Source organism: Hesperophylax consimilis, chromosome 6 (genome assembly GCF_061612785.1).
Source record: "Hesperophylax consimilis isolate HC1 chromosome 6, BYU_Hcon_1.0, whole genome shotgun sequence".
Lineage (NCBI taxonomy): Eukaryota > Metazoa > Arthropoda > Insecta > Trichoptera > Limnephilidae > Hesperophylax > Hesperophylax consimilis.
This window is the reverse complement of record NC_142841.1, coordinates 36,942,891-36,960,097: the sequence shown is the minus strand read 5'-3', so window position 1 is coordinate 36,960,097 and position 17,207 is coordinate 36,942,891. Positions and strand designations below refer to the sequence as shown.

Genomic DNA, 17,207 nt, shown 5'->3' with positions numbered 1-17,207 from the left:
ATTCGTTAATTCGTAATTCGAAATTTATTTTTGTCCGCGCACGAAAATTTGTTCGTGTAATTCGAAAAAATTTGATTTTTGCGAAAATAAATCATAATATTTCGTAAATCTGAATCTAAAAGTCAGCCGTGGCGGTAAAACGCCGAAAAATGTATTTTTACGTGGTTATACATCGTCCTAATTAGTATTATTATTTTGTAAATCTGAACCGATTTACACTGGAATGTCGTATTTTTTCAAATTTATTTCGAATATCCGACTTTAAAGGGCCGAGAAAATACATTTACGCGGATATATGTCGTAGTTTTACGACTTTACGCCAAATATTTGCATTTAAAGGGTCGGCCGCGACGAAACTCGGCCGCGTAATTTCGATTTACGCGTAAATATATCGTATTTTTACTAACTTTACTTCGAATATCCGCGTTGAAAAAATACGGCGCGACAGAAATCGGCCGAAAAATTTCGATCCATGCCGAAATATGACATATTTTTACGAATTTACTTCAAATATCTGAACTTAAAAGGCCGGCCGCGACGAAAAACTGCCGACAAAATTCGATTTACGCGGAATATATCATATTTTTACGAATTTATTTCGAATATCTGAATTTGAGGAGCCGGCCGCGACGGAATACGGCCGCGAATTCTCGTTTTACGCGGAAATATATCGTATTTTTACGATTCAAATTCAGATATTTGAAATAAAGGGCCGGCCGCGACGGAAAATTACCGCGAAATCTCGATTTACGCGGAAATATATCGTATTTTTACGAATATCTCAATTTAAAGGGTAGGCCGCGACCGAAATCGGCAGCAAAATCTCGATTTACGCGTAAATATATAGCATTTTTACGAATTTATTGCGAATATCTGAATTTACAGGGCCGGCCGCTACGGTAATCGACCGCGAAAATAAAGAAATAATTGGTATTAATACGAATTAACAACTAAAATACCACCCGGATTTGAAGAGGCGGCCGTGAAAATCGATTTTCGGCGTATTTTTATTTATATTTTTTCATAAAATTTCGAATTACGTGGGAATTCGTTAATTCGAAATTTGATTTTTGATGTCCGCTGGATTTCGAATTAACGAGGTTCTACTGTATACAACTTATTCCCTTGTAAATCGAATTTTTGCAATTGATTACCATCGCCTTAAAATTCAGATATTTCAAATAAATTCTTAAAAATATGACATATACCAGTGTAAATTGAAAAATTGCAGACGATTACAGGTGCGGGCGGCCCGTCAGAATTGGATTTACAGACGAAAAATACGAATTACGACGATGTATAACCGTGTAAATCGGCATTTTGTGGAGTTTTACTGCCACATTCAGATTTATGCAATTATAATATTTATTTTTGCAAAAATAGAATGTCTTCGAAAAACACAAACATATTTTTGTATGCAGACTACAATAAATTTGGAATATTGATTCAAAAAAATATTAAATTTTCAAATACGTGCTTTTTCAAAATTGTCGGAGTTCAAATGAACGGAGATTGATGTGACATGGAGGTTTGTTGTGTTTACCTGAAAGTGATCTGACTTCCTGGGAACCACCATGGAGATGGGTTCACACAGACCCCGAGAAGTGTGCAGCTTGTAGAAGCGGAATATCTCACACTGGCTCACGTTAACCCCACGCTTGGGCATGAAGCCCAGCCCTCGCTGCAACAAACAAGACAGTGTTTAATATCCAACTAACCATAGCAAATAAGGAACTAAAAGGCCGCGTTTTGTTGTAGTTTGCTGTAACATACCTGAGGATTGCCAGAGAGGAACTGGTTGAGGAAATGGATGTAAGGCGCCTCATCTACTACTTCGTAGTAGCGGATGTTGCCATCTCCTTTTCCTGCCAGGTACACCTGCGGACAAGATTGTTATATTATTGTCACATGAAAACATGGAAGAATAATCAATGCATGTCATTATAAACTAACTGTTGACGCATCACTAACTGTTGCAACTACAGTGGTACCTCGACATACGAGTTTAATTCGTTCCGCAAACCTTGCTCGTATCTTGAATTACTCGTATATCGATGCAGATTTCCCCATACAAAACAATTAGACTACCATCAATCTGTTCCAACCCCCAAAATGTCACCCCAGTTATTTTTGTTATGTGGTTTTGAATAATAAAAACGTATTTATAAATGACAAATATTTATTGTACAAAAACAAAAAAGAGAATGTAAATAAATAAATTAGATATCCTTACTGGTCTTTGCCTTTTTCGCTACATTTTTCTCGCTTTCACCTGTAGGCCCCGTTTAGAAAAAAACATGAGTTAGGCAAGTGTCATTAAAAAGATCAAATGCACGACCTGTTGCAACTTTTTCTGGGTGTTTCTTTTCCACGAACTGTCAAACTCTCTCCCACATTCCTAAGATCTCCTTTATCTCACTTGTAGAAATAACCTCCTCCTCCTCTGACTCCTCGAAACCAATTTCTTGCATAACATCACATTCACTGGGCGTGGTGGGTGTGGCCGCGCACGCGCGCTACCGGCCGACCTGCTAAACCGAACTCGTATCTCGAATTTCGCTCGTAACTCAAAGCAAAAAATCACTCGCTCGCCGGCTCGTATCTCGAAAAACTCGTATGTTGGGGCACTCGTATGTCGAGGTACCACTGTATATGCATCTTCCTGTGAAATATGTTCCCGCTATTTCAGATATTCGAGCGGCGCTCTCTTCGAGGAATTTAATGCACTAGATGTCTGACAGTGTTTTATAAAAAAAAATAGTAATCTATGTTCATAAAAATAAAAACAAAATGAAAACAGCCGAACACAAACATCAAACCAGAAGTAATAATGACCTTTCCGTTCCAACAAGCAACAGAGCGGCTTATCAAAAACTATTCCCATATCTCGGTCTTAAAATATATAACAAAATCCCTTCACAGCTGAAACTGTGTGAATTGTCATCCTTCGGTCCAAAAATAACAAAATGGTTATTAGATCTAGGCAGGACTGATTCCGAAATATTACTAAAAAATGTAATCTGATAATTATTTATCACGAATGCCAAGTTGTACCTTCGCTTTTACATACTTATTTACTCTCAAATTAAAATTTTTTTCCCCAATTTTTTATTTTTCTAATATACGCCATTAGTGTATTACCTACTAAATTTGCTTGTCATATTATTCAAGAAGAAGTGTTACTATTATGTAATTGTGTTACTATTATGTATTATGTAATGTTACAGTTATGTAATTGTGTACATGTCTGATAATTTAAAACCTGTTAATTTGACTGTCCTAAAACGGGAAACCTTCCTAGTTGGACAGTCAAAAGCTTCCTTCCATATAATGTAATGTGTCTTTTCAAAATAAATAAATTTCTCCACCCAATTACCCGTCCCTGTCTGAGAGTGTGGAGTATCTACATCAGTGACATTACCAGTCTGCTAAGAAAACCTGTGCAGTGTCTACGTTAAGTACTCCCTCAGTGCGTTTAATTCGAGTCTATTATGGAAGTTTGTGCAGTAATCACCGCAACCCAAACCCACCGTAAGCCAGAATATCTTTCCAATTCTAACTGTTAACCACAGCTCCCCAGTAATTGGGAATCACACTTGGTTCTGCGGGGGTGGGTAAGGATGATGGAATACCAGACAATTCTGTCTTGACACTGACACAGCTGGTTGTTGCTTTCCTCAGGAAAAACCCACACAAAGGAGTTATTGTTTTTCGATTCCTTTGAATACTTATACAGAATAGTGGCTGTCAGTGACTTTTTCTAGAAGGGATGCTGGACAATAAGTAGGTATAATATATACTATAAAATATACAAATCCTAGACTAGCCCGTGAACAAGGTGCAATTACTAATAAAAATAGTAAATCAAATTAAGTCTATAAATCCTTTAAGCTCCACAATATCAAAAATTACAGATCCAATATTAAATAGTTAATCGAAGTACGAGGCGTATCCAGAAAGTAAATGTACTGAGGCTCTCACGACCGAATGAATTTTATTTTCGACATGTTGGCTACACTTACGTGTAGCCTGACACTTCCCCTCCGCAACGAGACCGGTTCAAGGTCAGTACGTTGAGAAGTGTCGACGCGACAACACGTTTCGTGAAAAATGTCAATCCATCTCCCGCCAAGTGCGAAATACGCGGCGTCATCCGTTATCTTGTTTGGAAGGGAAAACCTCCGTTTGAGGTTTATAATTTGGTGAAAACTGCATATGGTGATAAAGCTATGAATCGTACGAGTATGTACAAGTGGTATAGCGAGTTTAAAAATGGTTCTCACCTCTTCACCCTCCGCCAAAAAGTTCAAAACCTCAATTTCAGCCAAGAAAATTATGGCATCCGTGTTTTGGGACTGTCAAGGCATAATTTTGATTGAATATCTGCCTCAAGGGGAGACCATTAACTCTGCAAGATACTGTGAGACCCTAAAAAAATTGCGGAAGGCGATTCAAAACAAGAGGAGAGGCATGGTGACAAAGGGAGTCAGCCTGCTGCACGACAATGCCAGACCACACACGGCCAACGCAACGAAGGAACTGCTTGCTTCGTTTAAATGGGATGTCCTAAACCACCCCGCGCATTCCCCTGACCTAGCACCTTCAGATTTGTATCTCTTTACCTCCCTGAAGCTGTACATGGGTGGAAAAAGGTTTTCAACTGACGAGGAGGTAAAGGGGGAGGTGGAGAAGTGGACGAAGGGGTTGGCGGGAAACTACTTCGAGGAAGGCATCAAAAAGTTGTTACCCTGCTTCACCACCTGCATTGAGAGGAATGGCGACTACGTCGAAAAATAGCTTACATATGTACTACGGTAACCATGTAATTTTTATGTGTCAATAAAAAAATTTGTAACCTACAAAAATTCAGTACACTTACTTTCTGGATACGCCTCATATATTCAATATTTCAATAATTTGGCTTCATACCAAACATGTACTAAAAAAATATGCGAAATACAAATAATTTCCAGTGTTTTAGGATACTGGATACAAGATAGAATCCAAACTGTTGCTGGTATCTGTGTGTGTATGCGATTCATAGATATTCGGGCATTGAGAATGTATTTGAGTGCATTATTAGTTAGATTAGGTATTGATAGTTACCATGTTGGTGTCGTAATCATAGTAGGGGAACACGACCCCTGAGGAGCTGTCGATGGTTTCGCAGACCAGCGCACGGTCCAGCTGGTGCTGGTCCCACACACAGTACTGCCGGTCGCTGTGGCGGCTGAAGCCCACTGTCAGCACGCGGCCAGTGGAGCCCAAGAAACACGCCTTCGAGGCCTTGGTGCCCTGGTGGCATAGGCCCTCCTGGAACATGATAAAGGTTAGTTACTAATCTTCAAGAATATTACCATAAAGCAGTTGTAGTTAGTGGTTTACTCACAGACACGAGGATGCCAGACCGTGGTTCAATGATACGCAGCTTCTTGTCCTTGCAGGTGGTGGCCAGCAAGGAGCCGTCCCGGTTGAAGGACATGCTGTAGATCACGTCGGAGTGGCAGTCAATCACATTCATGGCTTCTCCCTTGCCCACGTCCCAAACTATTATCTAGAGAGGAAAACATCAATTAATAATAGTAGACATGTCATTATGAACACAAATGTTTGCATGTCAAGTCTGGGGAATGTAACGACAACTGAGACGACAGGTGAACTCACCAGGTAGTCGAAGCCGGCACTGAGAAGGACATTCTCGGCTGTGGGATGCCACTCCAAGTAGGCGGCGCGGCGCTTGTGTCCTCGAAGCTCCACCAGCCATTCTGTCAAGTGCATGGAGAGCCCTCCATCCGGGATGTGCCAAAGTTTAACCTAAAAATATAGCCGTAATATTTGTTCATACTACATATTCAATTGTTCAATAAGCAAGTGTTGAAACTCAGGAAAAGCGATGTAGTAACTTTACTACCAAATTACTGTAAAGTTTACTTTGTATTGTGTACGCAGTGGGATGTAAAAGATTACATTGACTGCATAATTTCCCAAATTCAATTGTTGGAAAAACCTGAAATTTGTACATATACAGTAGAACCCCGTTAATTCGAACCCCGATAATTCGAAAAAACGCGTAATTCGAAATTTTCGCAAAAAAAATTTCCGCTGAAAAATTTTTTCATACAAAATTATTTTTAATTCGAAATTCGTTAATTCGTAATTCGAAATTTATTTTTGTCCGCGCACGAAAATTTGTTCGTGTAATTCGAAAAAATTTGATTTTTGCGAAAATAAATCGTAATATTTCGTAAATCTGAATCTAAAAGTCAGCCGTGGCGGTAAAACGCCGAAAAATGTATTTTTACGTGGTTATACATCGTCCTAATTAGTATTATTATTTTGTAAATCTGAATCGATTTACACTGCAATGTCATATTTTTTCAAATTTATTTCGAATATCCGAGTCTAAAGGGCCGAGAAAATACATTTTACGCGGATATATGTCGTAGTTTTACGAGTTTACGCCAAATATCTGAATTTAAAGGGTCGGCCGCGACGAAACTCGGCCGCGTAATTTCGATTTACGCGTAAATATATCGTATTTCATCACCGCGACGGAAATCGGGCGCGAAATTTCAATTTACGCGGAAATATATCGTATTTTTACTAACTTTACTTCGAATATCCGAGTTGAAAAAATACGGCGCGACGGAAATCGGCCGAAAAATTTCGATCCATGTCGAAATATGACATATTTTTACGAATTTACTTCAAATATCTGAACTTAAAAGGCCGGCCGCGACGAAAAACTGCCGACAAAATTCGATTTACGCGGAAATATATCATATTTTTACGAATTTATTTCGAATATCTGAATTTGAAGAGCTGGCCGCGACGGAATACGGACGCGAATTATCGTTTTACGCGGAAATATATCGTATTTTTACGAATTCAAATTCAGATATTTGAAATAAAGAGCCGGCCGCGACAGAAAATTACCGCGAAATCTCGATTTACGCGGAAATATATCGTATTTTTACGAATATCTCAATTTAAAGGGTAGGCCGCGACCGAAATCAGCAGCAAAATCTCGATTTACGCGTAAATATATAGCATTTTTACGAATTTATTGCGAATATCTGAATTTAAAGGGCCGCCCGCTACGGTAATCGACCGCGAAAATAAAGAAATAATTGGTATTAATACGAATTTACAACTAAAATACCACCCGGATTTGAAGAGGCGGCCGAGAAAATCGATTTTCGGCGTATTTTTTTTGTTTTTTTTTTCATAAAATTTCGAATTACGTGGGAATTCGTTAATTCGAAATTTGATTTTTGATGTCCGCTGGATTTCGAATTAACGAGGTTCTACTGTATAACTTGGGAGGAGGGTTTATGCCAACCCATTTATTATTTATTTTTTTAAATTATTTTCCTCAGGACCTCTGGTGTGGGGTAAATATTTAAAAAAAAAAATTAGCAGCTTGTCACTATTGAAGAATTTGTTAGTCCTATACAAGACGCCCAGTTTCTTGGAAGCCAGACTTGGGCTTCTATGAAGCCCCGATACTTGAGCTGGTCTGAGATACTTACTCCAAGCATTTCAGTGGATTCTTTATTGGGAGGGTGCTCCCATCAAAATGTACCATAGTCACTGATCTCCCTCTTTGCTGAATTTAGACAAGCTTGGGTTTTTGAGACATTGAAACTGATCAGGTTGGCCTTACCCCAGGTAAGAACTTTTAACTCAAAGCTGACCATCTGGCAATCACCAGGGTTCATTATTGTTGTTTTAGAACAATTCGGTTAATCCTCTGCGTATTTTAGCAACCATCGCCTGTGTTTCTGTATGAATAAGTTTAAAAAATGGAGTCTTCTCACAACCGTAAACTTGACACCACTTTAAACCATTAAAGTACGAATTTCACAATAAAAACTGTTTTTAAGAAATACCTTTTTTTAATTTTGTGCATTTTTTGTATGTATGCACTACAATTCTCCGCTTTCAGTAATTTGGCACAGTTTTGAGGTGGCGAATTAGTGAGAATACAGCAATAGAAAATTTTTACGTACGGTGGTATCATCAGAGCACGAGGCGATGATGTTATCATTGAAGGGGTTCCACTTAATGTCAAGAACCGGGCCGCGGTGTCCCGTCACTCGGCTGGCGTTGAAATCTAATCGCCCGGTCTGAAACGGAAAACAGAAAATAGAGTTTCCCAATATTAATTGGTCCTGTCAAAAGTTAAAATCCACAGCGGAGATGTGATCTAGTGTCGAGTCACAACATCGGGGTGTTCACGGTTGTGAAACAGAAATTTTCGAAGCGTGTCCAATTTAAATATAATGACCGAGTACAAATCTAAATTCTAGTTCTAGTTCACAGACAAAATCTTCGGCAATGGCATTTACAAGATGATGCTAAATGCATCGATTTAAAAGTTTGAGCTGAGAGCATGAATCTGAACATTGGAATTAATAAACAAAAATAAATATAAGGTGTTATTTAAATCAATATGGACATACTTTTTCTTGATGAAAAGAAGGATGTTTAGAAACTAGCAATTTTTTAAAGTAACATTAAAGTAATTGTGCTTCATCAAAAGTTACTAATCTCCAATGTGATGTTTATGTGTGATTTTACAAATTTATTACTACGCCTTCTGTTATGGCGACACTAAAAGAAGGTTAATTACTATAAAAAACAACTATTCACTTCGGGAAGATGGAAAAAGAAGCATTTAAATTCATATTTGGTATACACTGGTATACAAGTGGAAAGTGTCATTAATGATGACGCCGTGTTAAATCTGGTAGTATAATGTGACATTTACCAATAACCGATACAAAATTCTAATACAAAATAGGTTGAGTTTTCGCAATGCATAATTGAGGTGATTTTTCACAAAAACGGAGTTACACAAGTAAACTTAATATTATTTTTATTATTATAAAAAAATGTGTTGTTTCAATAATTTGTGTATATTAACGCATTTCGAGTGGACGAGAATAGGGTCCCGTGCAAGAAAATGGATTTTGCTTTAAACAGCTATATCTTTGAAAATAATACATGCATTTGAATGAATTCTTTTTTACTTAGTTACCACACCCCAATTATAAAAATTACTCTGTGAAAATAAAACCTAATTTGTAACACAACTTCATAAACTAAAGTTAAAGTCAGCTTAGGGCCATTTAGTTATGTTTTAAAAATGTATGCATTTTATTACATTACAAAAAAATTGGTTTTCACCTTTGCACAAATAATTACAAAACAAAAAAAACGATTTCCGCACCTTCAGTGCCACAAGTGCAAGGATTTATTATCCATTCTACAGATTTAGTATAGTTTCCTTTTGCATAAATATTCTTCCACACGAGACAAGATAAGAAAATGTGTGATTTGTATCACATGGTTTATACATATACATATTTATAGTTGGGACACTTATAAAAAAAATTGGTATACAATATTCATATAGAATTATCGGACAGCAATGCTTTTACAGCCGTTCAAGTAGGACCGGCGAAAAAGAGAAGACTACCGTTCCCGCCGGAAGTGTGTTAAGATTAAAACAAAATACGAGAATTTTACCAGGACTTCTCTAGGAATTAAAACATTTGTTTTAAGATTCTGAAGGTTAACAGTATTTTTCTGGAGAATTTTTGATGCTATCTGCTAGATTTTTTGAGAAGGAAGAGGTAACACTACTTACAACCTCAAGAACCAACAAAGATAATGAATTAAATATATTTATTCAAGTCATAGTTTTGGTGCAACTCACATTATCCAGTGGCAAGACAAGGAAAGCCCCTCCTCCCGCCACCTCCGTGACGATGGCCACGAACTTGGGGTTGACGGCGCAGAAGTTGGAGTCGTGGGCGTTGCGCGTGATCTTGATGTTGTCGTAGCAACGCTCGCGCTTGAATGACACGCCGTACACATGGCGGAACTTGGAGCTGCGCACGCCGCGAAACCATAGCTAGAAACAAGCCATACAAAATCTGAGATGTGGTAAACAAGGGTGTTATTTATTTTGATGCTATTTTTCATGCGGGCACCATTCAAATTAACAACCATAACAGGCGATGCAATTTCCGTTAAACACAATTCTTGGACTGTTATCCCGACTCTAATTTTTGATTCACTTGATTGTGTCAACAAATAAAACATACAAACGGATTTCATGTTTCACAGATAAGATGTTATCTTTTTGATTTGATTCAGTTCAGTCCGCAAAGTTAATGCAATAATCCAAACAGTAAATATTCCATGGAATGAGACAATTGCATACTCTGTACAAAAAGTAAGCCAAAGAAAAAGAATCCAGTTTCAAACATTGCAGCAAAATAACTTGATCTAATTAAACCAATATTAGTGTGAACATCACAACTTTTCGCAACACCAAACTGCATTACTTAATTCTCACTTTAAAAGGGAGTTATTGAATATGAATGAGTAACTTACATAAATTTTTAATTGTCTTTAAATTCACTGTACAAAAAAAAAACATTTCAAAAATATTTCACTGTATTTACAACAAAAAAAATTATGTGAAACAGCAAAACGGTCCCAACTGCTCCCAGCCGTCTGGAGCCAGTGAGACTTTGGCATCCCCAATTGGGGTATTTTGTGCGGCTGAAGGTAATGGGGGGGGGGAAGGAGGTGAGAAAGAGGAAAGTGGGGAAGTACCTGGCTATTCAGATCTGGTCACCAAACAAGGCCGAAGCCATTTCAAGCAACGTTTCAATTCTGAATGGTGGTATATCTGATTTGTTATGCTCTTAATTTATTTTATGAAACTCCACACTGAATGTTTGTTTTTATATGGCCACACTGGTTCAGCTATTAAAATCTGATTACAAATTGAAAACAGTCAATTTTAACTTTTCCACATTTTTATTTCTGCAATCTTCAACCCTATTTTTTTTCAAAGAAAGACATTCCCGGGTTATGAATAACCTGACAATATTTAAAAATTTCCTACTACCACCACAGTAAGTGGAAAATGTTGCTTGTGTTGTGATGGAGGACTTAGCCAGCCGAGGAATTGAACACACTACGCCTGGGTGGACCCAAACATGATGTCAACTCAGCCACCGACCGGTCAATTGTTCACATTGACTGATCATTGGTTGATTGTTTACATCTGGACATCAAAAATGACATTGGTAGAACACATGGGCAAACTTTTAAAATTTGTACTTATGTTCAAAAATGATCACTTGTCTGGTTTATAAAAAATGCTACAAACAAAAACAAAAATGTATTTCTGTTAAAAAATTGCTGTGTTTTTGAATACAATATTGAAAGCCTAAGAATCTTCCCTGAACCACTTATTAATATTTTTTAATAATTTTTTACATAAGTCGAAAATAATGTGAGCCTACGGGGGACCACGTTCTAAGTCAACTAGTCTAAGGTCTAAGTCACATTGTACATGGTTTTGTGCATAAGTTATAAATTAGGTTGTTTTTTTTTTTAAGTACGTTATTATTATCATGCAAGTGGCTCATAGAATTAATCTAACACACCAAATACAATACATATATTGTATTTATTTACAATGCAGATTAGTATTCTGGGAGATAGGCTTTTTTCAGACACACAGACAGAGTTAGAACACAATGGGACTTATGCATATTCACAGAATACTAATGAACCAGTGCTTTCCAAACTTACTGTGTCTGTACTGGCTGTTGCTATTAATCAAACTTACTAAAATATATTAACAGTGAAGGCATTTGCATATTTTTATTTAATTAATAATGTAAAACAACAGTAAAAAAAAATCACACAAATTCTTGAAATGCATAAATTTAGCAAAAATCTGTTATATCATGTAATAAAATTATTCATAAGACCACATGACTAATTACCACAATTCTATATTAAAGAAGTTCTATTAGTTTTCTGCAAAAATACCAAAACAATGACATCATATTTTCAGTGCTATAAAAGTGCAATGTTATTATTAACAATATCTGCATTTAGAGTAATTTCACACCTATGTAGGAATCTGAGTTACAATTTCAATAAGCAGGCTGTCGTGATAATGATTTCAAAATCTATGTCATGTTGTACTATCCACAATCATAACTGAAAACTGTTGTTCTTAAACAATTCAGTACATGCAATCAATTGACATATTTTAGCTATGTTTATAAAATAATAATATAACCTAGGAAAAATCAATTTAAAATGTATCACTAAAATACATAATGACGCAAAAGTCCGGTTCTGAGATAATCACCGTTCTGTGTTTTAAGCTATGAACAAAATTTATTAGGATTTATAGACAAATTATAAATAAGTATAGAATGTGACTATTTCCAGTTGAGCACTTTACTGATTTTGATTTTCAAATTTCAATTTTGTCAAAAAATGGAGTTGGTGATTTCTGCTTGCATGCGATAAGATTCTTTTTAGCAGATAGCCGACAATATATTAATGTTAAATTAGCTACATTTATAGCTTTAAAATAGTAACATAATAATCGAGACTCCCAAGATGTGTGCAAGTGTGTTTGTGTGTGTGGGTGCAGTAACAAGAATAATTGTGCGATGAAAAACATTAACAATAAATGGAGTTTCACAGAAGACAAAAACCAACAATTCCCATACAGCCGGTTGTATTGTGAACACACAACATAAATCCGTACACTTTGTGAGACCGTGTTTTTTACACAATAGAAATTACTGTTTGTACAAAACCACACTCATAATAATATTTTCTATTCAAAATAAATTAATTGTACCCACCCATATTTAGTTGCTTGACAAAACAATACCATATTTTAGGAGCTTGGGAAAATACATAACAACGAATCGAGAATATGATACTACAAAAAATAATTAATTACATCAACTAATTATCATAGAGGTAATTGCCTCAATTATGACAAGTTCCAGAGTGGTAGACACTCTCAGTATTGCCCTGGTAGATCACCATTCAGAATCAAAACGTTGCTTGAAATTATGTGAATAGCCATGTGTTTTTTTTAACCTTCCTCCTCTCATCTCCTTCCCTTCCCAACTTCTTTCAGTAAGAAAAAATAACCCAAATTAGAATGCCATAGTACCATCGGGGCTTGACAGTTGGGACTCTTGTGCTGTATTCACATAAAATAAAGTAATAATGCATTGAATCATCATGTAGAAACATGATGATTCAATCAGTGCATTTTAAATCATTGATGCTATCAGCAAATCGCAAGCAATTGAAGATTAGTTATCTATTATTATTTATAGGGTGAAGACAGTTTATATATAGTTCCCGTGAGCACTTAGGCCATAAGTCCCTCCCATTTTACATCATTCCTTTAACAGTAACCCGGTCCCTTTTATAAAGTTCACCAGGATTGTCATTAAATATATGGCTATGTCTTCTGGTTCCACAATGTGTCTTACAAGGTCTCATCTCTCCTCTCCAATCGCCCTTGGTTCCCTGAATGCCCCACGAGCGAAGAGAGCTTCATCTCTCCACTCCCCTTTGGTTCCCTGAAGGCCCCACAAGGGAACAGTTCACGGAGCTGGCCTCATCTCTCCTAAGTTATCTTACTAAATAGAATAGAATCAATATGATGTGTTTTTAACTATTTGCTTTCATAATACAATGATGAACGTCATTTTGTGCAATGTTTAATAACAAAAATATTTAAAGGGAAGAGAAAGGAAATACTTGGCTATTCAGATCTGGCCACTAAACACAAATCAAATAATTTTGTGGTTTAGGTCTCTTTATATTTGTATGCTTAACAAAGTTATTGTATTAGAAAAATAGTGAAATATATTATAATTTCATCAATTTCTACAACAAAGAAATAAACAGTAATCCTTCCTTTTTAAATATCTATATATACATTTATTTGAATTTCACTTTTGTTTTCGGTAATGAATGAATGCACATCTTGGAAGTGGAAATTAACCCACTACCCGACATTCGATTGAGCTGCAACTCGGCAGATAGACTCGTTGTCGATGCATTCTATCAACGTTTGGTTGCAATCAAGTACACACACGCAAACATATATGCATTTCTCTGAAATTGGATGACATTAAAAGTAGTTAATACACAGAATAAATGTCGGTCATAACTGATCGGCATTTGGCAAGGTTGGTAGAGATGTCGACTTCATTCCTTTTTGTTATAGAACCGTTATCTTGTTATTAAAAATGAATGTGAGACGTACCTGGGAATTGGTCATACTGCTGCAGGGAGTCCAGAAGGTATCGAGAGTGGTGGTTAGGGTCTGTCAGGCCGGGTCAGGTGCTCGCTTGGCGGGACTGGGGCCAGTGCCGGAGGGTTCATGCGCAGGGGTGTATTGTGGGGTAAAGGGTGCTACCCGCAGTACCATTAAACACCACACATACCAAGTCTACACACTAATCTAATAACGCAAAACACACATTCAATGAAATTATAACAAAAACACAACAAAAGAATAAGCACAGAATGATAACGCTGATTTAAAATAGGCACTCATTAACACGGAACTGAAACTTAAAAGACGAAAAAGCACTGAATCCCAGATATATAAACTTTAATGTATTGAACTTAAGTCAATAAATTATCACCACTAAAACAACTAGTTTGAAATTAAATGTTCTAACATTCTATTTTTGAACAAAATGAATATAAATTAAATTGAACAGAGAGGTCTGTCCATGGTGGCTCCTCCCATGAAAGTGTTGTATGGAGCCAAGCGTCTCATTTGCCAACTTCCTCCCCTCTGTTAGTATAGACACACCAATAAGTCACTCAACACTCGTTAGTAAAGTGGAACTAATCAAATACCTTGGCTAATGAGTTATTGGGATATCAAAGTGTCATAAAGATACATTTTCTATTGCAATGTTTCTATAGAAATACAGAAATTATCAATATTCAGAAAATGATGTCATTAAAAGATAATGAAGACCTGATTTGTTTCAACGGTTGAACTAAAAGATTATTTGCTAAATTAAACATTCTTCATTTTTAAAAGATGTTATCATTGATAATCAGTATATGATATGTTATAACTATTGTTTAATTGTTTTGAGTCATTTAATCTTGATAACAAAACTCCCACCAGTTCTATTATTGGCGGAGTAAGTCCAGAGATGGTTGGACTGAAGCACTTGCAAAACAAAGTGAAATGTTTTAAATTTAGAAATCAGAAACACCTTCTTATAGCAACAGTTCATAAACAGTATGCTTCGAGTATTGTTCTAGGCGAACCATTGGTATGTATAGTTTACACAGCTGCAGCTAATAATTACACTCCATAATATATACATAGATTCATTCGATAGCTAATTTTTTATCATAGAATTAATCTGTATGTATTACAGATTAGAAAACTTTACCAAAATTCTAGTGATTAAGTTGACTTGTTTTATCAAAAGTAAAGAGAGCAGGATATTAATTTATATTATGTAATACACAAGATTAAAGAGGAAAACTTATGTACCAATAACACAGTTCAGTGAGAGCTAAATTAAAGACAAACCTAGAAAAGATATAATGGTTGTACAAATTAATATTTTAAGGTGAACGATTTGATTTTATGAACTTATCGAGTTTGCCTTAAATTAAAATAGAAATAATGAAAAGTCTTTGAGCGTGTAATGAGAAACATAAAAAAACATGAATTTAGCCATTACAAAACAATTCCTGTAATGAGAATCCAGTATTTAAGCAGCAACTGTAGATGACTTTCACTGGAATCATTTAATGCAACACCTCGGTAACTTCAGCTAATTATTCTGCTGTTACACAATGCGAGGACCCAACCGTGACTATCTGATATGTACTACCAACTACCAGGCTGAAGTGGCTAATCTGTGTACACACCATTTCACATTACTTGGGGGCCTTTTGTAAATATTTAAATATGTATATGGTCAACTTCATTGGTTTACATGCAATCATTACTGTTTAAGATATTTTTAATAAGAAAGATAAACATTCCCGAGGTTACGAATAACCTCATGCTATATTTGAAATTCTCCTACCATTTTTGTTGGTCGTGCAATTATGGAAGACTTAGTCCGTCGTCTCACTGACTTGGCTAAATACTGGGTTCTCATTACAGGAATTGTTTTGTAATGGGTAATGGCTAAATTCATGCTTTTTATGTTTCTCATTACACGCACAAAGACTTTTCATTATTTCTATTTTAATTTAAGGCAAACTCAATAAGATTTCATCAAATCAAATCGTTCACCTCAAAATATTAATATGTACAGCCATTATTTCTTTAATTTTCTAGGTTTGTCTTTAATTTAGCTCTCACTGAACTGTGTTATTGGTACATAAGTTTTCGTTTTTCGCTTGCAAGTAACCTTCATCGGAGTTGTGTTACATTAAATACTACATAATACTTTACAATAATATTTAGATGTGAAAGTCGGGTACAAGATCAAACTGGCGGGTGTCAGAAACACAAGAAAATAATGATCTTCCCATTTCTCTATCTACATCGGCATGAAGTCTTCACAAAGTAAATAATGATCTTCCCATTTCTCTATCTACATCGGCATGAAGTCTTTACAAAGTAAATAATCATCTTCCCATTTTTCTATCTACATCGGGATGAAGTCTTTACAAAGTAAATAATGATCTTCCCATTTCTCTATCTACATCGGCATGAAGTCTTTACAAAGTAAATAATCATCTTCCCATTTTTCTATCTACATCGGGATGAAGTCTTTACAAAGTAAATAATGATCTTCCCATTTCTCTAACTACATCGGGATAAAGTCTTCGCAAAGTAAATAATGATCTTCCCATTTCTCTATCTACATCGGGATGAAGTCATCACAAAGTAAATAATGATCTTCCCATTTCTCTATCTACATCGGGATGAAGTCTTCACAAAGTAAATAATGATCTTCCCATTTCTCTATCTACATCGAAATGAAGTCTTCACAAAGTAAATAATGATTTTCCCATTTCTCTATCTACATCGGGATGAAGTCTTCACAAAGTAAATAATGATCTTCCCATTTCTCTATCTACATCGAAATGAAGTCTTCACAAAGTAAATAATGATTTTCCCATTTCTCTATCTACATCGGGATGAAGTCTTCACAACGTAAATAATGATCTTCCCATTTCTCTATCTACATCGGGATGAAGTCATCACAAAGTAAATAATGATCTTCCCATTTCTATATCTACATCGGGATGAAGTCTTCATAAAGATTGAATCAACACATCAAATGTAATGGTAAGTTTGATGTCATGTCGGATGTATGTATGTAAATTAAATGTTTATTATG

The 17,207-nt window shown here is 36.0% G+C and overlaps 1 protein-coding gene across 4 annotated transcripts in view; it reads right to left on the bottom strand.

The window, feature by feature from the left end:
* The window catches only part of LOC149423306 (coronin-2B-like), a 37,337-nt gene that overhangs the window by 19,000 nt on the left and 1,130 nt on the right, over positions 1 to 17,207 (bottom strand). For 2 of the 4 annotated variants that reach the window (XM_089632660.1, XM_089632661.1), the window contains exons 1-8: positions 14,132 to 14,795; positions 9,725 to 9,922; positions 8,013 to 8,129; positions 5,665 to 5,814; positions 5,390 to 5,554; positions 5,107 to 5,313; positions 1,774 to 1,878; positions 1,544 to 1,681 (exon numbers count right to left, since the gene is read on the bottom strand). In XM_089632660.1, coding sequence (XP_089488786.1) covers positions 1,544 to 1,681; positions 1,774 to 1,878; positions 5,107 to 5,313; positions 5,390 to 5,554; positions 5,665 to 5,814; positions 8,013 to 8,129; positions 9,725 to 9,922; positions 14,132 to 14,146 — 1,095 coding nt within the window. In that variant the 5' untranslated portion in view covers positions 14,147 to 14,795. Of the gene's footprint in view, positions 1 to 1,543; positions 1,682 to 1,773; positions 1,879 to 5,106; positions 5,314 to 5,389; positions 5,555 to 5,664; positions 5,815 to 8,012; positions 8,130 to 9,724; positions 9,923 to 14,131; positions 14,796 to 17,207 lie in introns of those variants that run through there. The other 2 variants (XM_089632658.1, XM_089632659.1) reach the window with 1 other exon arrangement.